Source organism: Ornithodoros turicata, chromosome 7, assembly GCF_037126465.1.
Source record: "Ornithodoros turicata isolate Travis chromosome 7, ASM3712646v1, whole genome shotgun sequence".
NCBI lineage: Eukaryota > Metazoa > Arthropoda > Arachnida > Ixodida > Argasidae > Ornithodoros > Ornithodoros turicata.
In genome coordinates, this window is record NC_088207.1 from 51,030,096 (window position 1) to 51,051,832 (window position 21,737).

General features: G+C 45.5%; 2 protein-coding genes and 1 non-coding gene across 5 annotated transcripts; 2 read left to right on the plus strand and 1 right to left on the minus strand.

Annotated features, from left to right (window-relative positions):
* Nucleotides 1-648: 648 nt before the first annotated feature.
* Nucleotides 649-740, minus strand: Trnay-gua (transfer RNA tyrosine (anticodon GUA)). Its single transcript is given in 2 exon segments — nt 649-684; nt 704-740. It is a non-coding gene; the product is annotated as a tRNA-Tyr (tRNA).
* Nucleotides 741-1,533: 793 nt separating this feature from the next.
* LOC135401464 (uncharacterized) lies at nt 1,534-11,158 on the plus strand. Of its 3 annotated transcripts, none has more exons than XM_064633887.1 (6): nt 1,534-1,723; nt 6,874-7,103; nt 7,787-7,955; nt 9,420-9,539; nt 9,593-9,717; nt 10,146-11,158. In XM_064633887.1, the coding sequence occupies exons 2-5, from the start codon at nt 6,879-6,881 to the stop codon at nt 9,682-9,684; spliced, it is 606 nt and encodes a 201-aa protein (XP_064489957.1). In that variant the 5' UTR covers nt 1,534-1,723; nt 6,874-6,878; the 3' UTR covers nt 9,685-9,717; nt 10,146-11,158. The 3 variants fall into 3 exon arrangements, with proteins under 3 accessions (XP_064489957.1, XP_064489954.1, XP_064489955.1); XM_064633884.1 differs by lacking the exon at nt 1,534-1,723 and adding an exon at nt 2,591-2,921; XM_064633885.1 differs by lacking the exon at nt 1,534-1,723 and adding an exon at nt 2,591-2,921 and having other exon boundaries at nt 9,608-9,717.
* A 4,477-nt stretch (nt 11,159-15,635) lies between these two features.
* On the plus strand, nt 15,636-19,867 carry LOC135401468 (uncharacterized). Its single transcript, XM_064633891.1, has 3 exons — nt 15,636-15,694; nt 16,319-16,645; nt 19,536-19,867. The coding sequence occupies exons 1-3, from the start codon at nt 15,652-15,654 to the stop codon at nt 19,736-19,738; spliced, it is 573 nt and encodes a 190-aa protein (XP_064489961.1). The 5' UTR covers nt 15,636-15,651; the 3' UTR covers nt 19,739-19,867.
* The last annotated feature ends 1,870 nt before the right edge of the window (nt 19,868-21,737 follow it).

Consider the following 21,737-nt stretch of genomic DNA (forward strand, 5'->3'; position numbering starts at 1 on the left):
CCCCCTCACCCCCGTTTGCGATTTTGGGTAAGCCGGTGCACTATGCACCCACTGCCATGCGCGTCACCTTGAAGCAGACGACGGATATCAGTAGCATCAGGGCATATGTCGGTGGCGCCACCTCGTAGTATATTTCCCAACTTGTAAAACAAGCCGAAGCTCTGTGACCGCTTGCAGTGTGTGCGTTTGCGACGCAAACGTCGCCGCACCAGCAAGCTTTTTGGGGGAATATTTATGTATTTAACATACTGTTAATACACACTAGGATCGTTACAGGATGTGGTTGGGATACAGCATGCCCTCAAGTCTATTTACAAAGTCAGGCATATTCTCTAGAGTTACAACTTCAGCAGGGAGGCTATTCCAATCATGCACCGTCCTTGGGTAGAAAGAAAACTTGAAAATATCTGTGCGCGCATTGTACTCTTGTAATGAAGACGTATGCTCGTGTCTAGATGCCTTAGTATCCTTGACCAGATATGCAGTACATGTTTCGTTATGAAGCTGTTGAAAAAGTTCCCTAAGCCTGAGCACCTTGGAGCATAAGGCAATAGGTGGCAGATATAATAGCGAATAAAGTGGTTCGCAAAGCGTCATCAAAGCATGGGTGAAATATTTGGTGCCGCATAAAAAAGAAAAAAAAAAGAGTCCGTCGAGCCGGATTCGAACCAGCGACCTATGGATGACTTTCAGGTTATTACCACTACAGTCCACCGCTCTACCAACTGAGCTATCGACGGAACACGACGAAAGCTCCTTATTTGCTCGGCTCAGAAAAGAACCAAGCTGTCCGGCCACGTTTCTCGGATGAGTGTCGTTGTGCAATGCATATTCGGATTTTCAAAAATTGCCGTGTGTCAATCTCTTTCAATCTCAGTGCTGGAATCGGTATGGGTTGATGTCGCACTGTTTCTTCAACACGTTTTTGGTGCGCATAACACGACGGACAACAACCATTCCACAAAATATATTGTCACCCCTTGATATGTAGAAAGCGCGGGGCGTACGCCTTTTTCTACATATGTGTCACAAAAAGGCGTACACCTCCCGATTTCTACAAATCAGAGGAGAGATGCCATTCGTGGTGCAGGAATGGCTCTGAGCACTGAGCCCAGAATGAATTATGGTAGCCGAGATGTTTTCTCTATGTGCCCGTTGCTCAGTCCCCTTCATTATGGAGTTCGGCCAACATCTAATGGCCTCAAGTGCTAGTGGAATTTAAGCAATTTTAATGTTCACTGTCTATAAAGATTGCACTTTCCTAAGTGAGAAAAAATTGCGCATAATGTACATATATATGTGCTCTCCATCTTCAGGTCTACACATATAACTGGTAAATTGTTCTGCTACATAAATGCGTTGCACCACAGGGCTCTACAACTGAAAAAAAAGAGAGAGAGAGAAGAAGAAGTGAAACGATGAAAAGCGAATCGGACACAATTTGCGCAACTTCTACAAAGAAGCTCCTGCTCTCGCGCTTTATCAACCTACCGTATGAACTTCCGGGGAGCATTGTCGTCCGGTGCTCCCTCTGGGGAAGGCGACCAGGGCGGCTGCCCCTCAAATCCCCCCTCTCTCGGAAGACCGCACCCTGCGACCCTGCGCAGAGGTACGCTTCTGTGTTTCGACGTGTTCGGCAGCTGAGAACTTGAGAAGAAAGACGATGACAAAGCGATCCACAACGATTCGACAAAGATCCATAGCACCCTCGAGGTTTTTGAAAGTACGTGTAAATCTATACTCCCAGTTACTATATATTTTATTTCTCAAGGTTTGCTTTTATTCGGTCGATATAAGAACCGCGATGTATCATTTTCTATATACCCAATCGTCCAGGTCTTCTATCATTCAATTCTAAGTGTTCATTTAAATTTGATAAATGTTTTCTGAAATTATGGAGGTCAACAACGAGAAATATGTTGATGTTGGAGAAACAACAAAGGTACACGGTAACAAAACGCGTCCTGCAAGATTTCTTATGCAAGATCCTGCAAGATTTCTTCGTGCTCCGTGTTCTCACAACAATAGCGTTGGCGTCATTTTAACGTTTCACGCAGGACACTACTTCCATTGCTACATTTTTAATGAGACTTTCTTTTTTTTAGAGGCACTAGACTCCATCCATGAACAGTGTTTAATTATTATTTATAGGTGCGTTATTTCGCTCAGATGAAACCCATTGTTGCAGGGGCGCTACATTACCACATTACTTGCTGACATAGTACTGAGCTCTTCCCTGCAGGACGCGGCTGACCTAGTCTGTGATTGGCTGGTGAGCAAAAATGCACGGTTCTGATATGTCGGCTCCGTTTGACGTAGCTCAGGGCCTGAGCTGACTGAAATCACCGGTTTCTCTTGGTACCGCGAAAGTAAAAACTACTGCTTTCGAACTTCGTGCCAACTTAGTACCCTCTTTAGCGTCGCCACGCTAACAACGGTATTCCTTTACAACGGTTCTATTTTTTGCCTACAGCGATACATCGGGTATTGCTGGCCTCGACTCCAGCGCAATAGGTATTCATGCCTTATCTTAAGTGGGGGAGATAAAAAAAACGTCCCCGAGATATTCTACGTGGCGCAGAAAGCGGTAGCATGCCCACTAGGGATATCTGCCGGACAGGGCCGAACGAGCACCGTCTCGTAACGTTCGCAGGTCGTTCTAGGTGTCGTTGACGTCAACTTTGTTCCTGACGACATGCCATATCGTACGGCATGTCGATACAGACCGGGGTTCCATGATTAGGCGACGAGGATGGCTATGAGATAGGCCACCCGGAAAAACCACGAGGAACGGGAAGCTTCGACCGAAGGTTGCACCGACAGTGGGTGGAATTCTGTCATGGCAAACGCTTTAGGTGTTACGGCTCTGTGGATTATGTTATGTTCACTTCTATTTAGTGCCAGGGATGTCGCAGGTGCATGTGAGTATACCTACGTATACTATAGATAATGTTCTTCAGGTTGCTTAAGGAAAATAACAACTTGCGTTTTACCTAAGCGGGTGCGTTTGATATTGCTGGGCAGATACCCGTGTGTTCCGCCTGTTCTTTCTTCTTTATTTATTTATTTATTAGTATTATTTTTCACTCGTACAAAGCGAGTCGCACAGAAGCAATTTCCCGTCACTTTGTAGGTAGATAATTCCGATAACAATATGATTTTTCCTAATGTATCGGGCCTATAGCCTACATTCAAGACTGAATGGTTCTCATATCTGGTGGTAGCCTATATGTAATGGCTACCTGCTGTCTGTGGTCATAATCTTCGTTTACACTGAATGGAAAGCAGGGCTCCGTTAATCCTCCACTCCGCTGGCGGTTTCCAAACTAGTACCGAAGGCATGGTCCATTCTGCTGGAGTTTGTAAAACATATACATACATGAAAACACAGACTAGTATCTGAACGAGACCGTTCTGGAAAGTTATCGGCCCACCTCGCTTCCAGATATACGAATATGCGATCGTTTTTCCTTGGGCTATCAACATGATCCATGTCTGCTACAGGTGTGAAATTTTCGAAGGTTCAACTTTGGGCGCCCATGAAGTTCGTGACCATTCAGAAGAAAACTCGAGTGCGTCGTTCGTTATCGGGGCCACTCGGTTTAAAAAATTAGCGAAAGCGTTTGAAAGGTAAATATTGCATACAAGTAAAAGATGGCCATATATACCGAAGCTAGAAATATACGGGAATTATAAAATTACGTGGTCTAGAATCATTTTTATACACATTTCTTGTATAACACCATATGAAGCATTCTGCAGCAGGAGCAGCAGCAGAGGCGGCCTTACTATAAGAGCAAGCCTGCGTATAGGAGCAGCCGAAGCATATTTAGGAGATCAGGCATCATATATCTTTTTTCAAGGGCTAAAGAAGCAAAGTACGTTGAACTTCGAGGTGAATATGTCCAGTTGTAATAAGACTTGTGCCCGTTACTCGAAAACAGTAATTGATTACCATTACTTCTACGAAAAAAGTAATTAGTTACCGTTACCAAATACTCGACTCCAAACGTAATTGAGTAACGAGTAAGAAAGTAACGCGGTACTCCGGTCGTTACTCTGTATTCACGCAAATTATACCCGTCTTTGTGTGCCTGAGAAAAAAAAAAAAGTTCAACAGCGGAACAGCTGAAATATAACAAGAAAAACAAAAACGCGTAGGACAGGTAGATCTGTCCGTCTACTGTATTTATCGCCCGGGAAGACATTGACCCGATTGTGGAAGAACAATTATCTGGAACTTCCTCATGACTCACTAAACCTCCAAAGCTTCAGGTACCAGTACCACCACACTGGTGTTGGAAAAGATTAGGGAGAGAGACCCTGAAATTCCAGCACTTTATTGCAATGACCTCCGCTTGTTATAGTAGAACGATACAACAAAGGCTGACTCGGGGCAGAACATCTGAAAGATAAGTTCATCTCTGCCGGAAAAGTAATCCGTTACTTAGTAATCGATTACTCCAAAAAGTAATTGATTATTCGAAAAATTACTTTGACAATAAAGTAACTGATTACTCGAAAAATTACTCAAAAAAGCGTTACGCACAAGTCTGGTTGTAATAAAAGGTTTATGACTCTAGGCCGCGCTCTTCCTTAGCTAGCCGAGGACTTTTCAGGTTGTCTAACACAACTCACGATTCAGGTAATCCACCTCCTTTGCAAAGCTGTATAGACCGACCAGACTGTGGCCTCGCTCATAACCATAGTTCTTCTTGCGACCCAAAACCGCCGATTATTATTATTCCCAACCTCTGAAGCAACAAAAAGAAATTATTTGGGCCTTGCTATCGTACCTGCTTCTTATCTGACGGTGTACTTCCAATCATTTTCCCCTATCGGTTACACGTTTTGCACAAACACTTAAAGTTCCGATGAGATGATGTCATCCCTGAGACGTATAGCTATATCTGGAACTCCAAGGTCATACCAGAGATAACCACCCTCATCTCTGGAGAGCTTCAGGTGAACGCAAACTAGAACTGAAGCAATGCTGCTTCGACTATAGTGGATGTAGCACCTGTTCGTTGCTCCGAGCTCACGCTGAAGACTCCGTATATGATTCCGAATGGCCCTGGAGTTCCAGATATGGCTACGTCTCAGGCATGAGATCATCGGAACGTTCAGGGACAAACATGAGCACCGATTCGTCCTTGAAATCCGAAGGAAAGCACAACCCGTGGCGGGATTTGAGCCAGGCTCACTTGATTTGAGGACGGCTCTCTTACCACTTCGCAGGATGGAGCAGTGTTCAAGTTAACTTTGACGGGAGCCGTACACAAATCAAAGCACGTTACTATAGTGGATGGCTTCCGGCTGTCGCTTTCCAAATGAACTTCACCACATAGCACGCTCCTAGCCAATCATCACCCCGAATGACAACGTTCTCGCTCTAGATTTGTTGAAAACGGGAGGAGGAGCCTATTTTGTGCCGTGCATAATGCGCACAAAATAGGCTCCTCCTCCCGTTTTCAACAAATCAGGGGTGAGAACGTTGTCATTCAGGATGATGGTTGGCTAGGAGTGTGCTATGTGGTGAAGTTCATTTCTAAGAGTGCACTAGCACACTTGAGAGAGGGAGAGAGAACGAAAAAAAATTAAAAAATGGATGCATATATATGGGTCCATATACGGCTACATCGGCGCCCCTGGCTAAACAGTGGGACACTGGAAGAACGTCTCAAAGTTTGCACCCATCCGTCCCGTCACTATGGACGGGTGGATAAATGAGAGAGAGAAAGAAGGTAGTTCCTTCTTGATTGCCGCTTCTTTGGAGGTCACATACAAACGAAACAGAAAACACGACCGCTGTGATGAGAGTCACGTGTATCCGACATATGTCACATTCAGTCTTCAAAGTCCAGCTGGACGAATAAGTGGCCAGCGTGTGGCTATTTTGTTGGCCGGATCGGTAACTTACTATCCTGAAGAACAGCCTGGTCGGGGAGACCGCTGGCCACTGGTACCCGAAAACAACACGCATTGTTCAAGGAGTGCCCGAGTTCGTTCACACAATGTGCCATATGCAGAGGACCATGTGGAATGGTACTTCCACCGCACTGTGGGGGATAGGCTTAAACTCTGAAACGGAATCCAATCGGTCTGCACTTCGGCGTGCTTCAACTTCCAGAACAGCCACTCCCGTTCCCTGCGGACTGAGAACTGCCTGTTGACAGGTCTCGCTAACTCAGTTCCTGGAAATCCTACTTCCCCCTCCAGATCCTTTGTCGTTTGAAGCGCCTCGACACGGCTGCGTCGCGAACTGATTTAACCTGAACACTACGTTTCGGCTTCGGAACTGTTGCAGTACTACGAGTTCTGTGGACTTTTTAGGAGGGTAGGGATTAGTGGTTGTTTGTCAATGAAATCCTGGAGGAGCGTACTAGTCACTATGCTTTGAGAGCATGCATGTACCTATATGATTTTCTATCCCGTTAGTCTATAGTGCACTCGCACCAGCACAGCGTAACTAAAACTTACGCACAATGCAGTGTTTTCTCAACCAGGAAAATCCACAAGAGAGAAACTGATGTTCTGAGGCTGGAACAAACATGGAAGGGACAGATACAAACAAAGCATCAAATTGCCTAAGAAATCAACAATGAAAGATGAAAGTCACTGAAAAGGTTAGCCAGCTGTAGGGATCGAACCCACATCTTCTGGATTACCGATGACGCACCCCGAAAGTCGCTGGAGAGGCGTGTTAGCTTAACCCTGGAACGGTAATCCAGAAAATGTGGGTTCGATCCCTACAGCTGGCTAACCTTTTCAGTGACTTTCATCTTTCATCAGGAAAATCCACTTTGCAGTCTGGTTTCTGCGCCAAGTTCCTCATTTGTACTGTTCATCCCAACGTTTGTTCATCCAATGCAGACTACATGGAAGACTATTGCGGCAGTCAAGTTTCTGTCCCGGTGCCTCTTCTTGGAGAAGCATCCTCAGAGATTATAGGAGCACTCAAGGACACCGTGGAGAGAGTGAAAGAGCCATGTGCCTCTTCCCTGCATCTGCAAACAGTCGCCCCAGCTCAACTGGGGATCGTCATCGAGGAGCTGAATACGTTCAAGGATCCAAATGAAAATTTCTGCATTAATTATGTCGACGTGAGTGTCGAATTTCTGCATTAATTATGTCAATGAGTTGTCAAGTTTAAAGATGCACATACAAGGTGTTCAACGGAGCGCGGAACAAATTTGCAGGCTTCAGACGCACTAACAAAAAGGCAAAATTGCCACTGTGAGGTACACACGAGAGGCTAAACTGATTGCTGAATTTTGAACATTTTAGCTGATTAACTTCTTTATTCGCTATCATATATGCAGAGTCCCAAATGCACTGTAAAAAAAAGTTGAGCAGTTGCATCTTTTAGATTGCAATAGTTAAATAAATAAATTTCTACCTGCTACCTACGAATGATAGGGTAACTGCTTCTGATACGGTGAGCGAGGGGGGCGTACGCCTTTTTGTAGCAATTTGAATATATGATAATTGCTTTTATCACCCTTTTACATCCTTTGTTAGACGCTAACCTAGGTGGTAACTATAGAGGTAACTACCTTTTCACACCATTTTTCTGAGAGTGATGCATAATGTACGATGCCACGAATGATTTTCGAAAGTCCCACGAGGTCACTGTGGGGTGACTACTGAGTGATATTCACACATTCTAATGGATGGATTTCATGACGTACTCGGTTTTCATAATTACAAATATATTGTGCAGCCATGCTTGATTTTTCTTTCTTTTGTACTTCTGTTTCTTTTTTGTTTTGTTTTTTTTTGTCAGATGCATCCACTGGAGTCGTTTTTGACGCGTTTTTGTGGCCTCCTCGAAGACCTGGCTGAGACCTCTGACGCGTCTGAAGGGAATGAACTGGATATCTTATGGAACAGAGCCACCGTACAACTGGAAGAGAAAGGCCTTCAACTTGCCATCACTGCTTTTATACTGGCAGGTACGTGGTACAAGCGGTTTCAATCAATCTATGACGAAAACCCGAGACTGGGAAAAAGACGAAAAACAGACGACACAACACAAAGTCTCAATATATGTTTTTCGTCTTTTTCCCAGTCTCGGGTTTTCGTCATGGATCTTAGCCACCAGCTCGCTTGCTTTTTAACCATTTTATCTGTATCAATCAATCTGTTTCTTTCTTTCTTTATTTATTCGTATACGTTGTTTCGAATGTAATTTTACTCGAATGGAATGAAGAGAGGCTTCATGTGCGTTTTCGTGTGCGTTTTAATAGTTAACGTTTAATTCGATATAATTGATGTCCAATTGACAAGAGGTTCAGTCGTTCACGACAGGAGCAATGTCAGCCGACGAAATGGGAAACGGTAGGGGTTGAAGCGAAGATGAAAATACGTGCTGAAAAGGTTCGTTTGCTTTCCAGAAAGCGTCTATCGCGTTAGGAACATGCACCGCCGACGAAGTGGGAAGCAGGGCAGTCGCGTATTGATGTTTGGTTCGTTTTGTCGGTGCCGTTTTCTTGCCGTGCGGACTCAGATGCCATCACCACCTCCGGGACCACCTTGCCATGTGATCTGCCTGTCGACATGGTGACATGTTGCACGGGGGAAGCGTGATTGCATACCAACGACCTGGTATCCACCTAGCGATATTGTATAGGTCGACGAGTGCCACCAGACCAGAACTGATGGCCATTCTGACAGCTATTCCGCGATTTTTATACCAAAGGCGGTTTCGCTATTTTCGATCACTCACGTGTGATATGTGCACTCTTAAAAATGAACTTCACCGCATAGCACGCTCCTAGCCAACCATCACCTCGAATGATATCGTTATCTGCCCCGATTTGTTGAAAACGGGAGGTGTACGCCTTTTCTGTGACACTTATGCTGTTCATAATTGTCACAGAAAAGGCGTACGCCTCCCGTTTTCAACAAATCAGGGCAGATAACGATATCATTCGAGATAATGGTTGGCTAGGAGCGTGCTGTGCGGTGAAGTTCATTTTTAAGAGTGTGGTCTGGGTCGCGTATATCGGTTGCTTCCCCGAGATATCTTGAGGCTTTGCGTTACCACTACACCAGAAAAAGAACAACCCTTGGCTATAGCAACCCGAAGATAAAACAAACGACGACCTGTGTCCACGAAATGCAGGAGACGAAATTGTGAACCAGCCTGTCGATACCGTCTCCTGTCTGATGTTCCGGCCACAGCTTATACTGTCAACTGTAGCAGGTCGTGGTACCGTGGGCTTTCGCTGAACTTCTCGAGTTTTCATAACAGCGGCAGAGGCTCTTTGTCCTGCCTGTGGTCTCTATTTTCTGGGTCTCATTCAGTAACACCCGTATTTTCATTTGTCTGCCGAAACTGAAAGTACATGACCGTACATGCCACGTTATATGGTACCGATATTATAACAGGGGAGCACTCTCGTGTTTCCTTTCAGAGAACGGAAAGTGCCCAGAAAACATGTACCACTGCACCAACGGCCGCTGCATTGACCAACGATGGCGGTGCGACAGCGTCAACAACTGCGGGGACAACTCCGACGAATCAGAATGCACTGGTGAGATACTTGCAATGCTGACGCCATCGAAAGTTGCGTGAAAAGAAAAAAAGCTCGCGTGTTTCCAGGCATGAACTCTTCAGCAATGCGCAAAGCGTCACTGCTGCTTGTGGTTGTACTGACGACACTTGTGCTGCGAAGGTGACGGTCATTAGAGTAGCCCATGCTGTTTAGAAACGTAAGTGGATACCTCTTCCTTTTTCGCATGACGCAACGACCAATCATGTGCTGTTGTGGTACCCAGTTGTATGCTTGGTTTGGTTTCCACGCGGTGTACCTGCCTGTTGATTGCGGCCCAAAACGTAAGATAACATAAGAACGGCTCGTTTAGGCCCCACCCTACGCTTATTACAATAGCTAGCCACTTAACTCTACGTCGTGACAAATAGTGCGCCTACATGAAGACCACCAGGAGCCCTACAAGCGTCACCCCGTGCGCTTCAGTATAATTTTTCCGCGGAGTAACTCCGTCGGGGTTGACGGACTACATTCCATGCTGTTCTGAAGTCTAACACTGGTATAGTGCGTTTCGGACTCACAGATGAGAGACCTGTTCCGTCACTATTTCTGTATTTCTATTCTAACACTGTTACTATATTCTTACAGAACGAAGGAGTGGCAAGCTCAGGGCAAATCCGTTGCAACTATAGAGTTCAAAAGAGTCGACCGCACTAATTACATTTCATGAGAACTGATGCTGTGATTTCTGTGTTGTGTGTGTTTCCACATCTACGGCTGCATGGTGCAATGGCAGATCTCCACACGTCACGTGGTACCTGGACATGGAAAGAACGTGTGTGAATGACTGTACGTGATACAAGTTCCATGAACGTCCCAAGTCACTTCAGCGAAAGACAGAACGGCGAAAACTGCCTGCGGATATCTCAGGGAAGCACGACGGAAACTTACTCGATGGCAAATGACAAAAAACAATGTCAATGTCAAATGTCAATGTCAACAATGTCAAAATGTCAAAAACCGCGCGGAAGGCCATATATATAGGCAGCACCTGAGAGCCAAGTGTAGCTTCGTTGTCACTGTAAATTCAGAAACTCGGTGTCTATTGAAAAAAATCGCACAATAGCCCCCAGGACATTTGACCTATAGGACCTTTGTCACATCAAAGGCTCCGCTGCAGAAATTTCCGTCACCCCTCTCACCAATGAGGAGTGTACACCGTACCTGCTGTTGTTTTTGTTTAATTTTGCAACCCCCTATAATTTCTGAGATTGCTCAATACAACAACAAATAAGTAATGATGATGTTGTGGGATGTTTCGCTGCTGAGGCGGCACCCTATCCCATTGCTTGAGGGAGAGAACATGGTGAATGAGCATTGGAAGCTCGGGGACCCCCCCCCCCCCCCTTACCCACACCCACACACAAGTCAGTTTCTGGGGAAACTGTGCTCTATGCTCTGCTGTCCAGTCGGGCCAAGGTTGCCCTTGAGATCATCTGGATTCTGGCGACTCAAACCGACCCATTCGGCCAGGCCTACAGGTTTTGTGCGTTCCTGTACAGTTACTATGTGCTGTGTGAATGGTTATTGATGATTACGTATGACAGTACCTAAAGTTACAGAGCAAATAAACTTTTATTTATTTAGTTTTTAGAACTATTGATTATTGATGAGTTCATTTATTGAAAGCTTCAGCGTTGCGCTTCCACTGCAGTGAATAAATTACACACGCTGACATCAACACGTGGTGTGGTGTTAGGCACATCGTATGAATTCACTTATGATTTCGGGAGTGCCATGACCCGTAAACCACATATGCTCGCAAGGTGCACCAGGGGCGTTCTCACCGTTCCAGCTGAAAAACGAGGTTCATTAACACCGGATATGAAACACGCGCCATATTTTCGGAAGCGAACATTACTGGTCTCACACAAGAGTAGGCTGTTGCACACTTCATGGTGAAACAGAGCTTCAAGGAACACCAACACTTCCAAAGAGCTGAGTTTCAGAAGACATCATGAACAGCGCTTTGTGTATCCTGGTCGGTTCTCTGTGTTTCACTTTACGTCTGGCAGACGGTAAGTAATATGTTTACTTTACACTACTCAGTATTTACATTACTAACGTTTACCTCTGTGGAAATGTCTGGCACGTTGAAAAATGCAGACGTTACTCGATTGTATATATAGGTATAAAATTCACGAAGCTGTGGCTTCATGCACTTCATATTGTTTAGGAGACCCTATGCAGCCAATATGTTGGGAGTGTAAGAAAGCGAGCGGGTATACTGTGGCTTATTTTCATCGCGAGGTACGGACGCTACAGTTGGCTTTTTCCCACGGGAGGACAAACAGCTCACGATGTCTTCTCACCCTATCGCCGCGCTATAGGAACGGCAATTACAGCTTCTATAGTCCCCTACACTCTTAAAACAGAGCTTCGCCGCATGGCACACGCACCTATAGCCAACCATCATCCCGAATGACATCGTTATCGTCCCTGATTTGTTGAAAACGAGAGGCGTACTACGCCTTTTTTGTGACACTTACGCAGTTCATAATTGTCACAAAAATGGCGTACGCCTCCAGTTTCCAGCAGATCGAGGGAGAGAACGATGTTCATTAGGGATGATATGCGGCATTGTTCATTTTGAAGAGTGTAGATTGTAATTACAACCCAATTTTACTCCCCTGACCCTCACATTTGCTTCCTAGTACCGCAAATAGTCCCCAGAACTTCGCATAGTCTCCCGTGCACTTTGCAGAGAAAGGGACTAATGATTTGTGGCGATGCGCTTACACTCTTAGAAATCAACTTCACCGCATAGCACTCTACATGCGGTGAAGTTCATTTTTAAGAGTGTATATACTCCCTAAATTCACGAAAATTACGCTCTCTCTTTTTATCGTTATCCACTTGTTCAATCCTTTATCCCCGGCGGTGAAGCCCCAGCACGAGCCTTCGAAATTGCACAAACTCGCCGAATATAACGTCCTTTCTGCGGTGACGTCTAATAACCGTATGTTCCCATTTTGTATTCAGGTGCCGGTGGTCCTCCGGGCCCCGCATGTAACTTTCCACAAGGTACGTATTGCTCAACTCGAAAAATATAGGACGTGACAAAAATATGTTGACAGTGACAACAGAAGTCATACACTTGACTCCGCCTCCACACACGAATCGCTCCGCGCGCGCGAATGTAGTGCGGCGCAGCCAACATAAAGCCAACAACAAAAAAAAAGGATGTACTTTAACTCCTTTTTTGCCACATACATGACACCCTTTTGGAGAGTACAATTACTCTCAAAGAGGGAGTCTCCTCACTCCCTCAAGGGCGTAGCATACCACCTTTTTCCCTACTGGAGAGTAATATTACTCTCCGGCTTGGAGAAAGGTGTTATGCTACTCCCTTTTTGAGAGTAATTGTACTCTCCAAAAGGGTGTCATATATGTGGCAAGGAAAGGAGCTAAAGTACACCCTTTTTTTTAAGAGTAAAGTGGGGACTGGGGGGGGGAGAGAGAGAACCGGCACTACATCGCGAAGCGGATGCGTCGTGCAACGGCTGGTAGCCAATCGCAGGAGCCTTCCACGGATGAGTGGGCGGTCCTAATTGTAGGATTTACGTTGTCACTGACTATAGTGATAATTACAACGGGAAAAGCAACAGGGAATTTAATATGCGCTCTCCCTTCACTTTTCCCTAAGCTGCTTCCCAAATTTTCCTAAGGACTAACCCACCCTAGACGGTATTAATACGCTCTTTCCCTTACAGATTGCTGCCTAAAGCCGGACCAAGGTCTGTGCAAGGCATATTTTCCAATGTACTACTTCGACTCATCTTCTGGAAAATGTGAAAGATTTGTGTATGGAGGCTGCGGTGGAAACTGCAACAAGTTTGAAACCCAAAGGGATTGCGAAATGAAGTGTGCAGGGGCAAGTAGCAAAGGAAGAAAGTGATCAGCGATCCTGGGAGTTGCTTCAAGTGATCAGCAAACAGTTCCTCACGTATAACAGAAGATGGTAACTGCAATGACCCATTGGTCTCATTCGTGTCGGCGCTGTCTTTGCCGTCACTTTGCTCACCCCGACGAACTCATGCACCCTCTACGCATCTCCACCCTTCATCCTCTATCCCTAATCAGTCTTTCTTTTTTTGGCTATAGTCGTGACGACGCCCACTTCTGTGTAGCCAACAACGGCGAGCCGATTATTCATTACCGCCCCCCCCCCCAATGGTGTTTCTTGCAAGTGAAATAAAAACACTCTTTCTTAATCCAGTTCGTACTTTTAGTGTTACTGGGCGAGTTAGTGCAAATCGACAACGCACACGTGGAAGAGAGGCGCTCTGACTCTTTCAGCGTGGTTTATTTTTCAAACATTTGGTCAAATATAAATTATTAATAAATAATAAAATTAAATAATTTTGGTCAAAAACGGAGCTTGTTTTCTGCTCAGGCGCAGAACCTCTATACACTCAAGAACATCTCATAGTGGATAAAAACAAACAAACACGGGTTTACAACACGTTCATATCGAGAAGTTTCAGTTCAACACCCGAACAGGTGATCCGCAAATATCTTCTAGTCATAAAACGCTTCTCCTATTTCTCTTGCTGTCGGATCTCTGCTTCTGCACAAAACGTTCATTTAATGACAGCAGGAGAAACGCGAGAAGAGGTATTTCATATCGGGGAGACGTGAAAAGGTTATGTCAGCGACACAAGTTCGACTTTCTTATTTTTTTAATTCCGTGTTACCGCCTCGAAGCAACTGTGGCTATGAGCAGCGTACAGACGTGGACAGATGGAGAGAGGACAGCAGGAGGGAGTGAGGGACAGGAGGGGGGGGGGTTAGTATGCGTCCTGGGCCTGCTTAAGGGGGAACTGTGCCCCAACATTCGTCTGGAAATTAAGTCTTCGGAAAACCCAGGAGAAACCTCGGACAGCACAGCAGGTGACAGGAGTTCGATTGTCTGTATTGTGCGGAAGGTTCTCCAGTTTGTACTTACTATATTTTTATTTTTCTGTGTTAGCACCGCGACGCAACTGTGGTTATGAGCGGCATACGTGACGCGGACAAATGGAGAGATGACAACAGGGCGCAGTGGGGGACAGTATATGCGTCCTGGGCCGACTTCAAGGGGAACTGTGCCGACATTCTTCTGGAAAGTCTTCGGAGAACCCAGGGAAAACCTCAGACAGCACAGTTGGTGGTATAGGATTCGAACCAATCACTCCCAGCTAGTCTTCGGTACAGCTTGCTTTTACCCTCCAGGTCATGGGGCTGGTGCCTCCAATGGAAAACAACAATAATAATTAACGTAGTTAGTTGAGATGGTTACATTACGTTAATTAGTTCACGTAAAACTTCGTGAAAACCAACAGTACTGAACTGTAAAAGGGAGTAAGCAGTTAGAAGCCTGAGGAGGTGAAAAACCGCTGGAACACGACGGGTCCCTTGCAGAGATTTGTATACGATATGGGAACGTCCTGAGTCCGTAGATGCTCAATGATGAACCTAAGCAACGATCCTTCCAGAGACATTCCTGGAACAAACAGTGACACTGCTGCGGCGCTGTATGTGAGCTTGGAGCCCAATAATATAACATTATCAAATTTAGGTTATAAAATATTGTCCAGAGTAGCAGTTAACACATTACAGGGAAGTGTGGAGGAGTGGACGTCAGCGGTTGAACAGAGAATACAAGAAAATAAGCGACATTGTGGAAGTTGAAGAGTCATCCTACGGCCCTGCATGCACTAGGGGCTACTACGCACAACAAAAGTGTTAAATTCCAGAGCTAGATAAGTAACTATTGATGATGTGTGACCTTTCGGTATAGCGGCGGACATATCCTAGCAATGTAAAAGCCCGCACTGAACATCTTGAGAACTCAAAACCACCAAATACTATTCCACATTTTATACATGTATACTTCATCTACACGGCATCTTAGTTCAGGGGACAGATGAGTATTATGAGAGAGGCAGCTAAGAGCATGTCATAGAGAACATTGTCTCCACGATAAGCCGAACATTCACGTCCATTGTTACACGACATTATCTCTACTTTCTCATCCCGTACTGCGCAGGATAAGATAATATCTGGAAATGAGGCGGTCACAAGTGAGATCTCCTATACAGCTGCCTGGAACATGTACTGGCTTACCGTTTTCGCGTCCGTGTGCTGTATCGGAGGTAAGAAAATTTGTATCGAATGTGTAATGGCCGCTGCTTTGCATCGAGGGAACATTCAATCCTGGTTAACCTGGGGGGGGGGGGGCGAACGCCCCCCAAAAACGTCAGTTTATACATTGGATTTCCCTCTCTCCCCTCCTCCACTACGCGCTCCGACAACGAAGCTGCCCCCCTTCCCCAAACCGAAGGTCTGGATCCGCCTCTGGTACGACCACCAACCATATGAATCAGGTCCATGTACTCAGGTCTCCCATACACTCCGCGTATTAGTCTGAATCGAAATAATGAAACTGAAAACGATCTGCATTCCTTATTCGGTGTGCGCGTCACTCTGCACGTATAGGTATGCACTATAGCGGCAGATTCTCCGAGGGGGAAATTGCATAGAGGGAACACGCGTTAGAGTAACTAACCTCCGAGGTCCGCCCCCTGGTGGCCGCATCTTGGAACGCGCGGCCTATAAAACGGTCGTCGGGGTAGTATCCTTTGCGGTGCTGACCCCGGGAAGATTTTTTCTAAAAAATCAACAGAGGTTCGGTGCGCAAATCGCAATAATTCAAAAGCAGAACGACACGTGTCTACGCACTTATTACAGCGGGAAAATGTATGAAAATGTGTGTGCAGGTGTCTTTAGCGAGAGGTATGCCAACCTGTACGTGGATACTGCCCTCGACATCATCCTCCCAAGGAGCATCGGAGGTGCCAACGTGGCATCGGTAACCCTACACGAATTCAGTGTCGAAGGAAAGGCCGGTGTACTTAGAGGACAGGCGTTCGCCTTCAAACGAAGCAACGAATGCACTGAGTCTCATTGGAAGGATGGAAATATATATATGGCCTGTAATGTGACCATGGGAAATCTCATGGTGATATACGAGTGCGGAAACGAGACACAGAGTCTTCGAGTGAGACTCAACACCACTATTCCAGTCCACTTCACGGAAAAGCCAGGTACGTTTTATACCCTGACGTTTCGGTACACGGACACATCCTCGATGGCTTTGGTCTCCTGCCACAGGGAGGGCCCTTTGTCTTCAAACACTCTTAATTTCTCGAAGGGAATATTTCACTTTTTTTTTCTTCACGTATAGTTTAAAGGTACTGCAAAGCAGCGGGCAAGCTGTTTATATTGGCAGCGGCATTTCAAAGCTCATTCCGAAAGAAACCCACATTGCAAATTTTTCGTGCGAAAGAGAACTTTAACTGAAATTGCGGTGAAAAGGGCGATTGGGCGACGCCTGGTGGGAAACAATCGCCCAACCGTCAAGCAACAGTGTTACATGTCCCCTCTCTCGGCTAAGTCATGGGCTAAGTAGCCGGCTTCTTGAACTCTCTTCGAGAAGTTTGTTCAAAGCAGGTAGTTCCTGGCATATATTCTCTTAAAATGCGAGAAAAGTATTGAAAGAGATAACATTCAAGTAATTTATTTTACTAAAAAAACAAGCTTTCGGACGGAGTCCCTCCATCATCAGGAGCGATACATTTGACATTACTTATCTTATTAACTTGCGAGTGCTAGACTTTTTCCAATTTTGCCTGAGAGTTTCCAAAATGCAAGAACATTGCAACATCGTGAAAATTAGTAACAGAAGTGTCAGCACAATCACCATGAGGATCGCCTACGCAAAGATCACCACGTCCGGCGAGCCGGCGTGGTGATGGAAGCGGCCCAGAGATGTCGCTATACGCTCCCGTTATTATTGGCATGTTTATGTTCGCCGCACGGTATGGCGGGAACTGCGGAGTTCGTGATGATGATAATGAGACACAGGGTTGCCCGTAATAATAAATCTGAATTTTCTATAAAAAAAATACTGGAAAAAATGGAGTTTGTATACTGAGCACCCAGGCTGTCAAATGAGCTAGCAGTATAAATGCTGCTTTACACTACCTTTAAAGTTACTGCTATGCAACGACGGTCACTTGGTATGATTGGTACCAGCTGGAAAACCCTCTCGAACCCAAAACAAATCCTTGCCCGAGATCCTGCTGGCGGGCTCCACGGGCGACAAGGAAGGTGTCCATACGTTCTTAGGTGTTCTTACACGGGATTGTAACACTTCGACACATGTGATTCATCACATCACGCCCGAATTGTACTACCAATACCACCTAGACAGGGAAAGCCTGCCTACTCGTCGACGTGACGTAACAACTAAGAGTCAGCCGATACGGATCGTGTTTACAACGGCGGTAGCCAATCACGAACATGCTTTCAGCGGTCGTAGCCATAGAGAGGAACCCCCGTCGTCTGCGAGTCGTGATTGAACGTCCCCGCGTAATAAATATGAAATATTTGAAATAAAGCGCAAAATAGTTCCATATCTTTCTCAAGACTAATTTTCTGGAAAGCGTGTTTACCTTTTTGTCTACAGATTAGAAGCTAGCTGCAATCATTTGTGAGTTCTTGAATTCGGAGAACGGCGAATCGCAGTAGCAGACGAATTCTGACTTTATATTTCTACGTAGCGAGGGAGGGAGAGGACGCAATAAGCAGGCCTCCGATATCTATAGGTGGCGTTGGTACTGCACCCTAGAGTATGGGTGGTTTGCAACTTCCTGTCAAAATGACGTTCGAGAAGTTGCAATGTCACGTGGATTTACGCTTCCGGTCCGAACTTCTGCTGGAGCCGTATAGTGTTACCGTGTTTTCAACGCAAAAGTAAGCGGATGTTCAGCGCTTAACTGCACTAATTCTGCGGAAAAAGGACATAAAACGTATCGCGTACCCTTGGATCCTGCGCCTTTGGAAAAATGTTATCAGCGTCAACGAAAATTGAACTACGGGTGTAGGCACTTGTCACCAAATGTCGTACTGTGTACTTATCATGTTGAATTGTGCGTAGCTGTGATAACATTATCAACTCCCCCCCACCATAATGTGAAAAGAATATCACTAAAGTCACAGCTTCGTCCCAAACTAAAAGGAAACGACTACATGCGTATTATCCTCAGAGTGCAGAAGATTGCTGCGTAAAATACTTCCTGTACATTTTGTTGTGTCATATCTGAAATGTTAATTGTTATCTTTGTTACAAGAAGCGCCTAATTGACCACCGTTGTAGCAGAACATTTCCCCCAGCAAAAGATCACGATTTCAGAGCGCACGCCAAACGAAACCGAAACATGCACGATCTGTCACGAAATCTTATCTTTGTCAGAAGAAAAGTACGTGTGAAGTAGTTCTTAAGGTACCTTACTTCTTTGGGGCCAGGCCTTCCCAGCCGAACTCATCGTGGTTGTCGTTTAAGCCAGAGTTTATAATGTTTCGCTTTGCTCCAGTTGAGCGAAATTTCGGACCGGAAGCTCGAAGACCCAGCATGCGTAGCGGCATCTCTCAACTTGAAAACCACCCATTGAGGAAGAAGTTTTTACGTGTTGTTCGTAGCGTATAAACCCTCGACCACACGTAAGTGTCAAACTTTGACGTCAGAGGGGAGAGGTCATTCCCACTGGAACTCGTAAGCACGTGACCTCTCCTGCGCAATCTGACTGGCGGAGACGAGTGCAGGGGTGTCGAGTTGGTTTCGGTATTCACGGTGCTCGTTTTGATACGCTTCTGGTTGTATTCGTTTATTCAACTCGCGCAAGTCGGAGTCGTGACGTGTGAGCGTCATCGTACGTCATCGACTCCAGCGACTCGCATCGAGATGAGAGCCGCTGGGAGTCGACTCTCGAGCACCTCTAGTGTTGATTCCTCGAATGTTAGAACGGGAGTCACTGCCAGAGCGATGACGACTCTCGAGTTGCTAGAGTCGAACAAACGAACACAGACAACCCTTTGCTGTTAAAACGTAGAAACGCAGTGACACGTCAGTTTTTCTTTTTTTTTTTTTTTCAGGTTTCAAACCAGCGGTTGACGCACAACTTCCAGAAGTCTACGACTTCCTCGTGTCACACGAAGTTGCCAACCCTGGACTCTGCTGGAACGACATAATTGCAACGACTGCTAGGAACGCCACTTTCGCCGTTTTTACTCGTGACTTGTGGCCTGTCGTTGTGTATGCTTTTCAGAGCATTTACCTGCCATACCCCGGCATGTGACGCGCATCAGCTGCCTTTTGGACAGCGGACAATAAGTCCCTAAAATACAATGCAAAAAACAGTGGCAAACTTGAATGCTAATGAAGTTCGCTGAAGACATTTTATCGCAGAATAAATTCGATCAACACAGTGGGACCATAATGTATAAATCACGCATGCACAGGCTCTATCAGTCATGGGAACAGCCTGTAAAATATTACTGTTGACACATAAAATAGAAGTCACATACTACCGAATGGTCCCAATAAGCCATAGGAGTCCCTGAGAAATAAAATGAACACTAGAAGACAGTTTTTGCTTTTCTACAAGCGAGCCTTAGCAAGGCACATTTCGGAATGCGTTTGCCAAACTGAAGTTCCTGTAAAAAGACTGCTATTGAGAGAGGTGCGTGGTTCAAATAACGCCGATGCCTGGCTTTTTCGACGCCATATTTGTACTATTACAGATGAGTTCTCATCAGCTTGAAAAGAAGCAAAAAAGAAAAGAGAATCTGGCCTCACCTCGCTGGACAACTACAAAAAAACGAAATCGATCTGTGGATCACGTTCGAACAGTCACCTGAGTGTTCTTGCTGTGTTGAACAGTAAGCACACAGTTTTCATGTTTCGGATGACATCGATAGGCACATAGACACTAGCATGAGGCAAAGTAACAATGAGGCCTTCGGGGAGAACTGGGAGCACAAAACGAGTAAAACTCACAAAACCAACTCCCTAACAGCCTGCCCTTGAACACAGATATGAGATACTCTCGACGGCAGCCACAATCCCCCATGCACGCTTGTCGAGCAGGCAAGACTGAACTCCACTCCACAGCTCCAAATTTGTATTTGTAGCATTTGGAATAGCAGACGTCAAAAGCACTATCGGAGGTGCTTTCTACTAACAGACTAGAAATGCATTGCAAACATTACAAAACCTTGCAAACCAGAACCAAAAGTGTAAGTAACACATGTAGCCACAGCAGCCAAATCCAGCAAGCGGCTCCATGATCTTTATTAGCTTCAATGTTTTCAGGCTTAACCGTAATCCTCGCCCAATGCACTGTTGCTAGCACTCTAGCTAGGTCTAACCAGTCTTGTACTACTACTCTTGTACTACTACTTGAAAACGTACACATTCAGCAAAAATCTGGTTTCTACCTGTAAAACACCAGCGATAAACTGATCGATCAGTTACGCAAAGGGCGAAGGTCCGAAAAAGGATGCCTACCAAATATATATTTCCCAGAAACTTATGGCCCTAGCTACAGAGCGACTTTTAGTTCTTCGAGTTGTGTTGTACGACTACGGTATTATTTTGCTGTTACACTGACCACAGCACTAGGGAAGTTACCATGATAAGTCCTACTGCTCAATGCAGTCATCAGCCAAAACTGCTCCTGATCAGCAAAATGCAGCACCAGAGGTTGAAATCTCAGTAGAAAAATTATATTCCAGCCAAGAGTGTCTGAAGCTGTACAGCAAGATGCATAAGTGGCAATGGTGACAAGACCAAGGCTCTTGAAAAAGGCAAGCACACTCAGTCCCAAAGCACACAACAGGAAACACTGGCCAATGCTATATAGACCAGCGAGATTGATCAAACACCTTCACAACAAATCCCCTGCAACGCATGGAGGGTGCCTGCCAAGGGCTCCCCGTAATGCCACTTTCACCTGAATAAGTAATGGCGCTCCTAAAAAATCCACACATTCCTCCCACTTTCATAAGCCCGTACAATCCATGACCAATTTTGCCGAACTTGGCTGAACGGAAAAAGAGTGAACAATGCAGCAGTCAGAAAATTCACCGAACTCACTAAATTCAACTTTAATTCACTCGAACTGCATTAAAGAAATCGAACTGTGCATTACTGTGTGTCATATCCACTTGCATTTGCATCATGTTCAAAGATAATTGTTCAGAGGCTGGAACATACAAAGGGACAAACACATTGTGCCCAAACAAACACAACTAGCATCCAGACTCCCAAAAGCACCGATAGTGCACTCGACACCA

Bases quoted from the DNA above. Each gene is read 5' to 3' on its own strand.
- LOC135401464 (XM_064633884.1), top strand. From the start codon at position 2,840: ATGGCAAACGCTTTAGGTGTTACGGCTCTGTGGATTATGTTATGTTCA. The intron at 7,956-9,419 runs GTACGTGGTACA...GTTTCCTTTCAG, and splicing joins CACTGCTTTTATACTGGCAG to AGAACGGAAAGTGCCCAGAA. The intron at 9,540-9,592 runs GTGAGATACTTG...AAAGAAAAAAAG, and splicing joins CGACGAATCAGAATGCACTG to CTCGCGTGTTTCCAGGCATG.
- LOC135401468 (XM_064633891.1), top strand. From the start codon at position 15,652: ATGTACTGGCTTACCGTTTTCGCGTCCGTGTGCTGTATCGGAG. The intron at 15,695-16,318 runs GTAAGAAAATTT...ATGTGTGTGCAG, and splicing joins GTCCGTGTGCTGTATCGGAG to GTGTCTTTAGCGAGAGGTAT. The intron at 16,646-19,535 runs GTACGTTTTATA...TTTTTTTTTCAG, and splicing joins CCACTTCACGGAAAAGCCAG to GTTTCAAACCAGCGGTTGAC.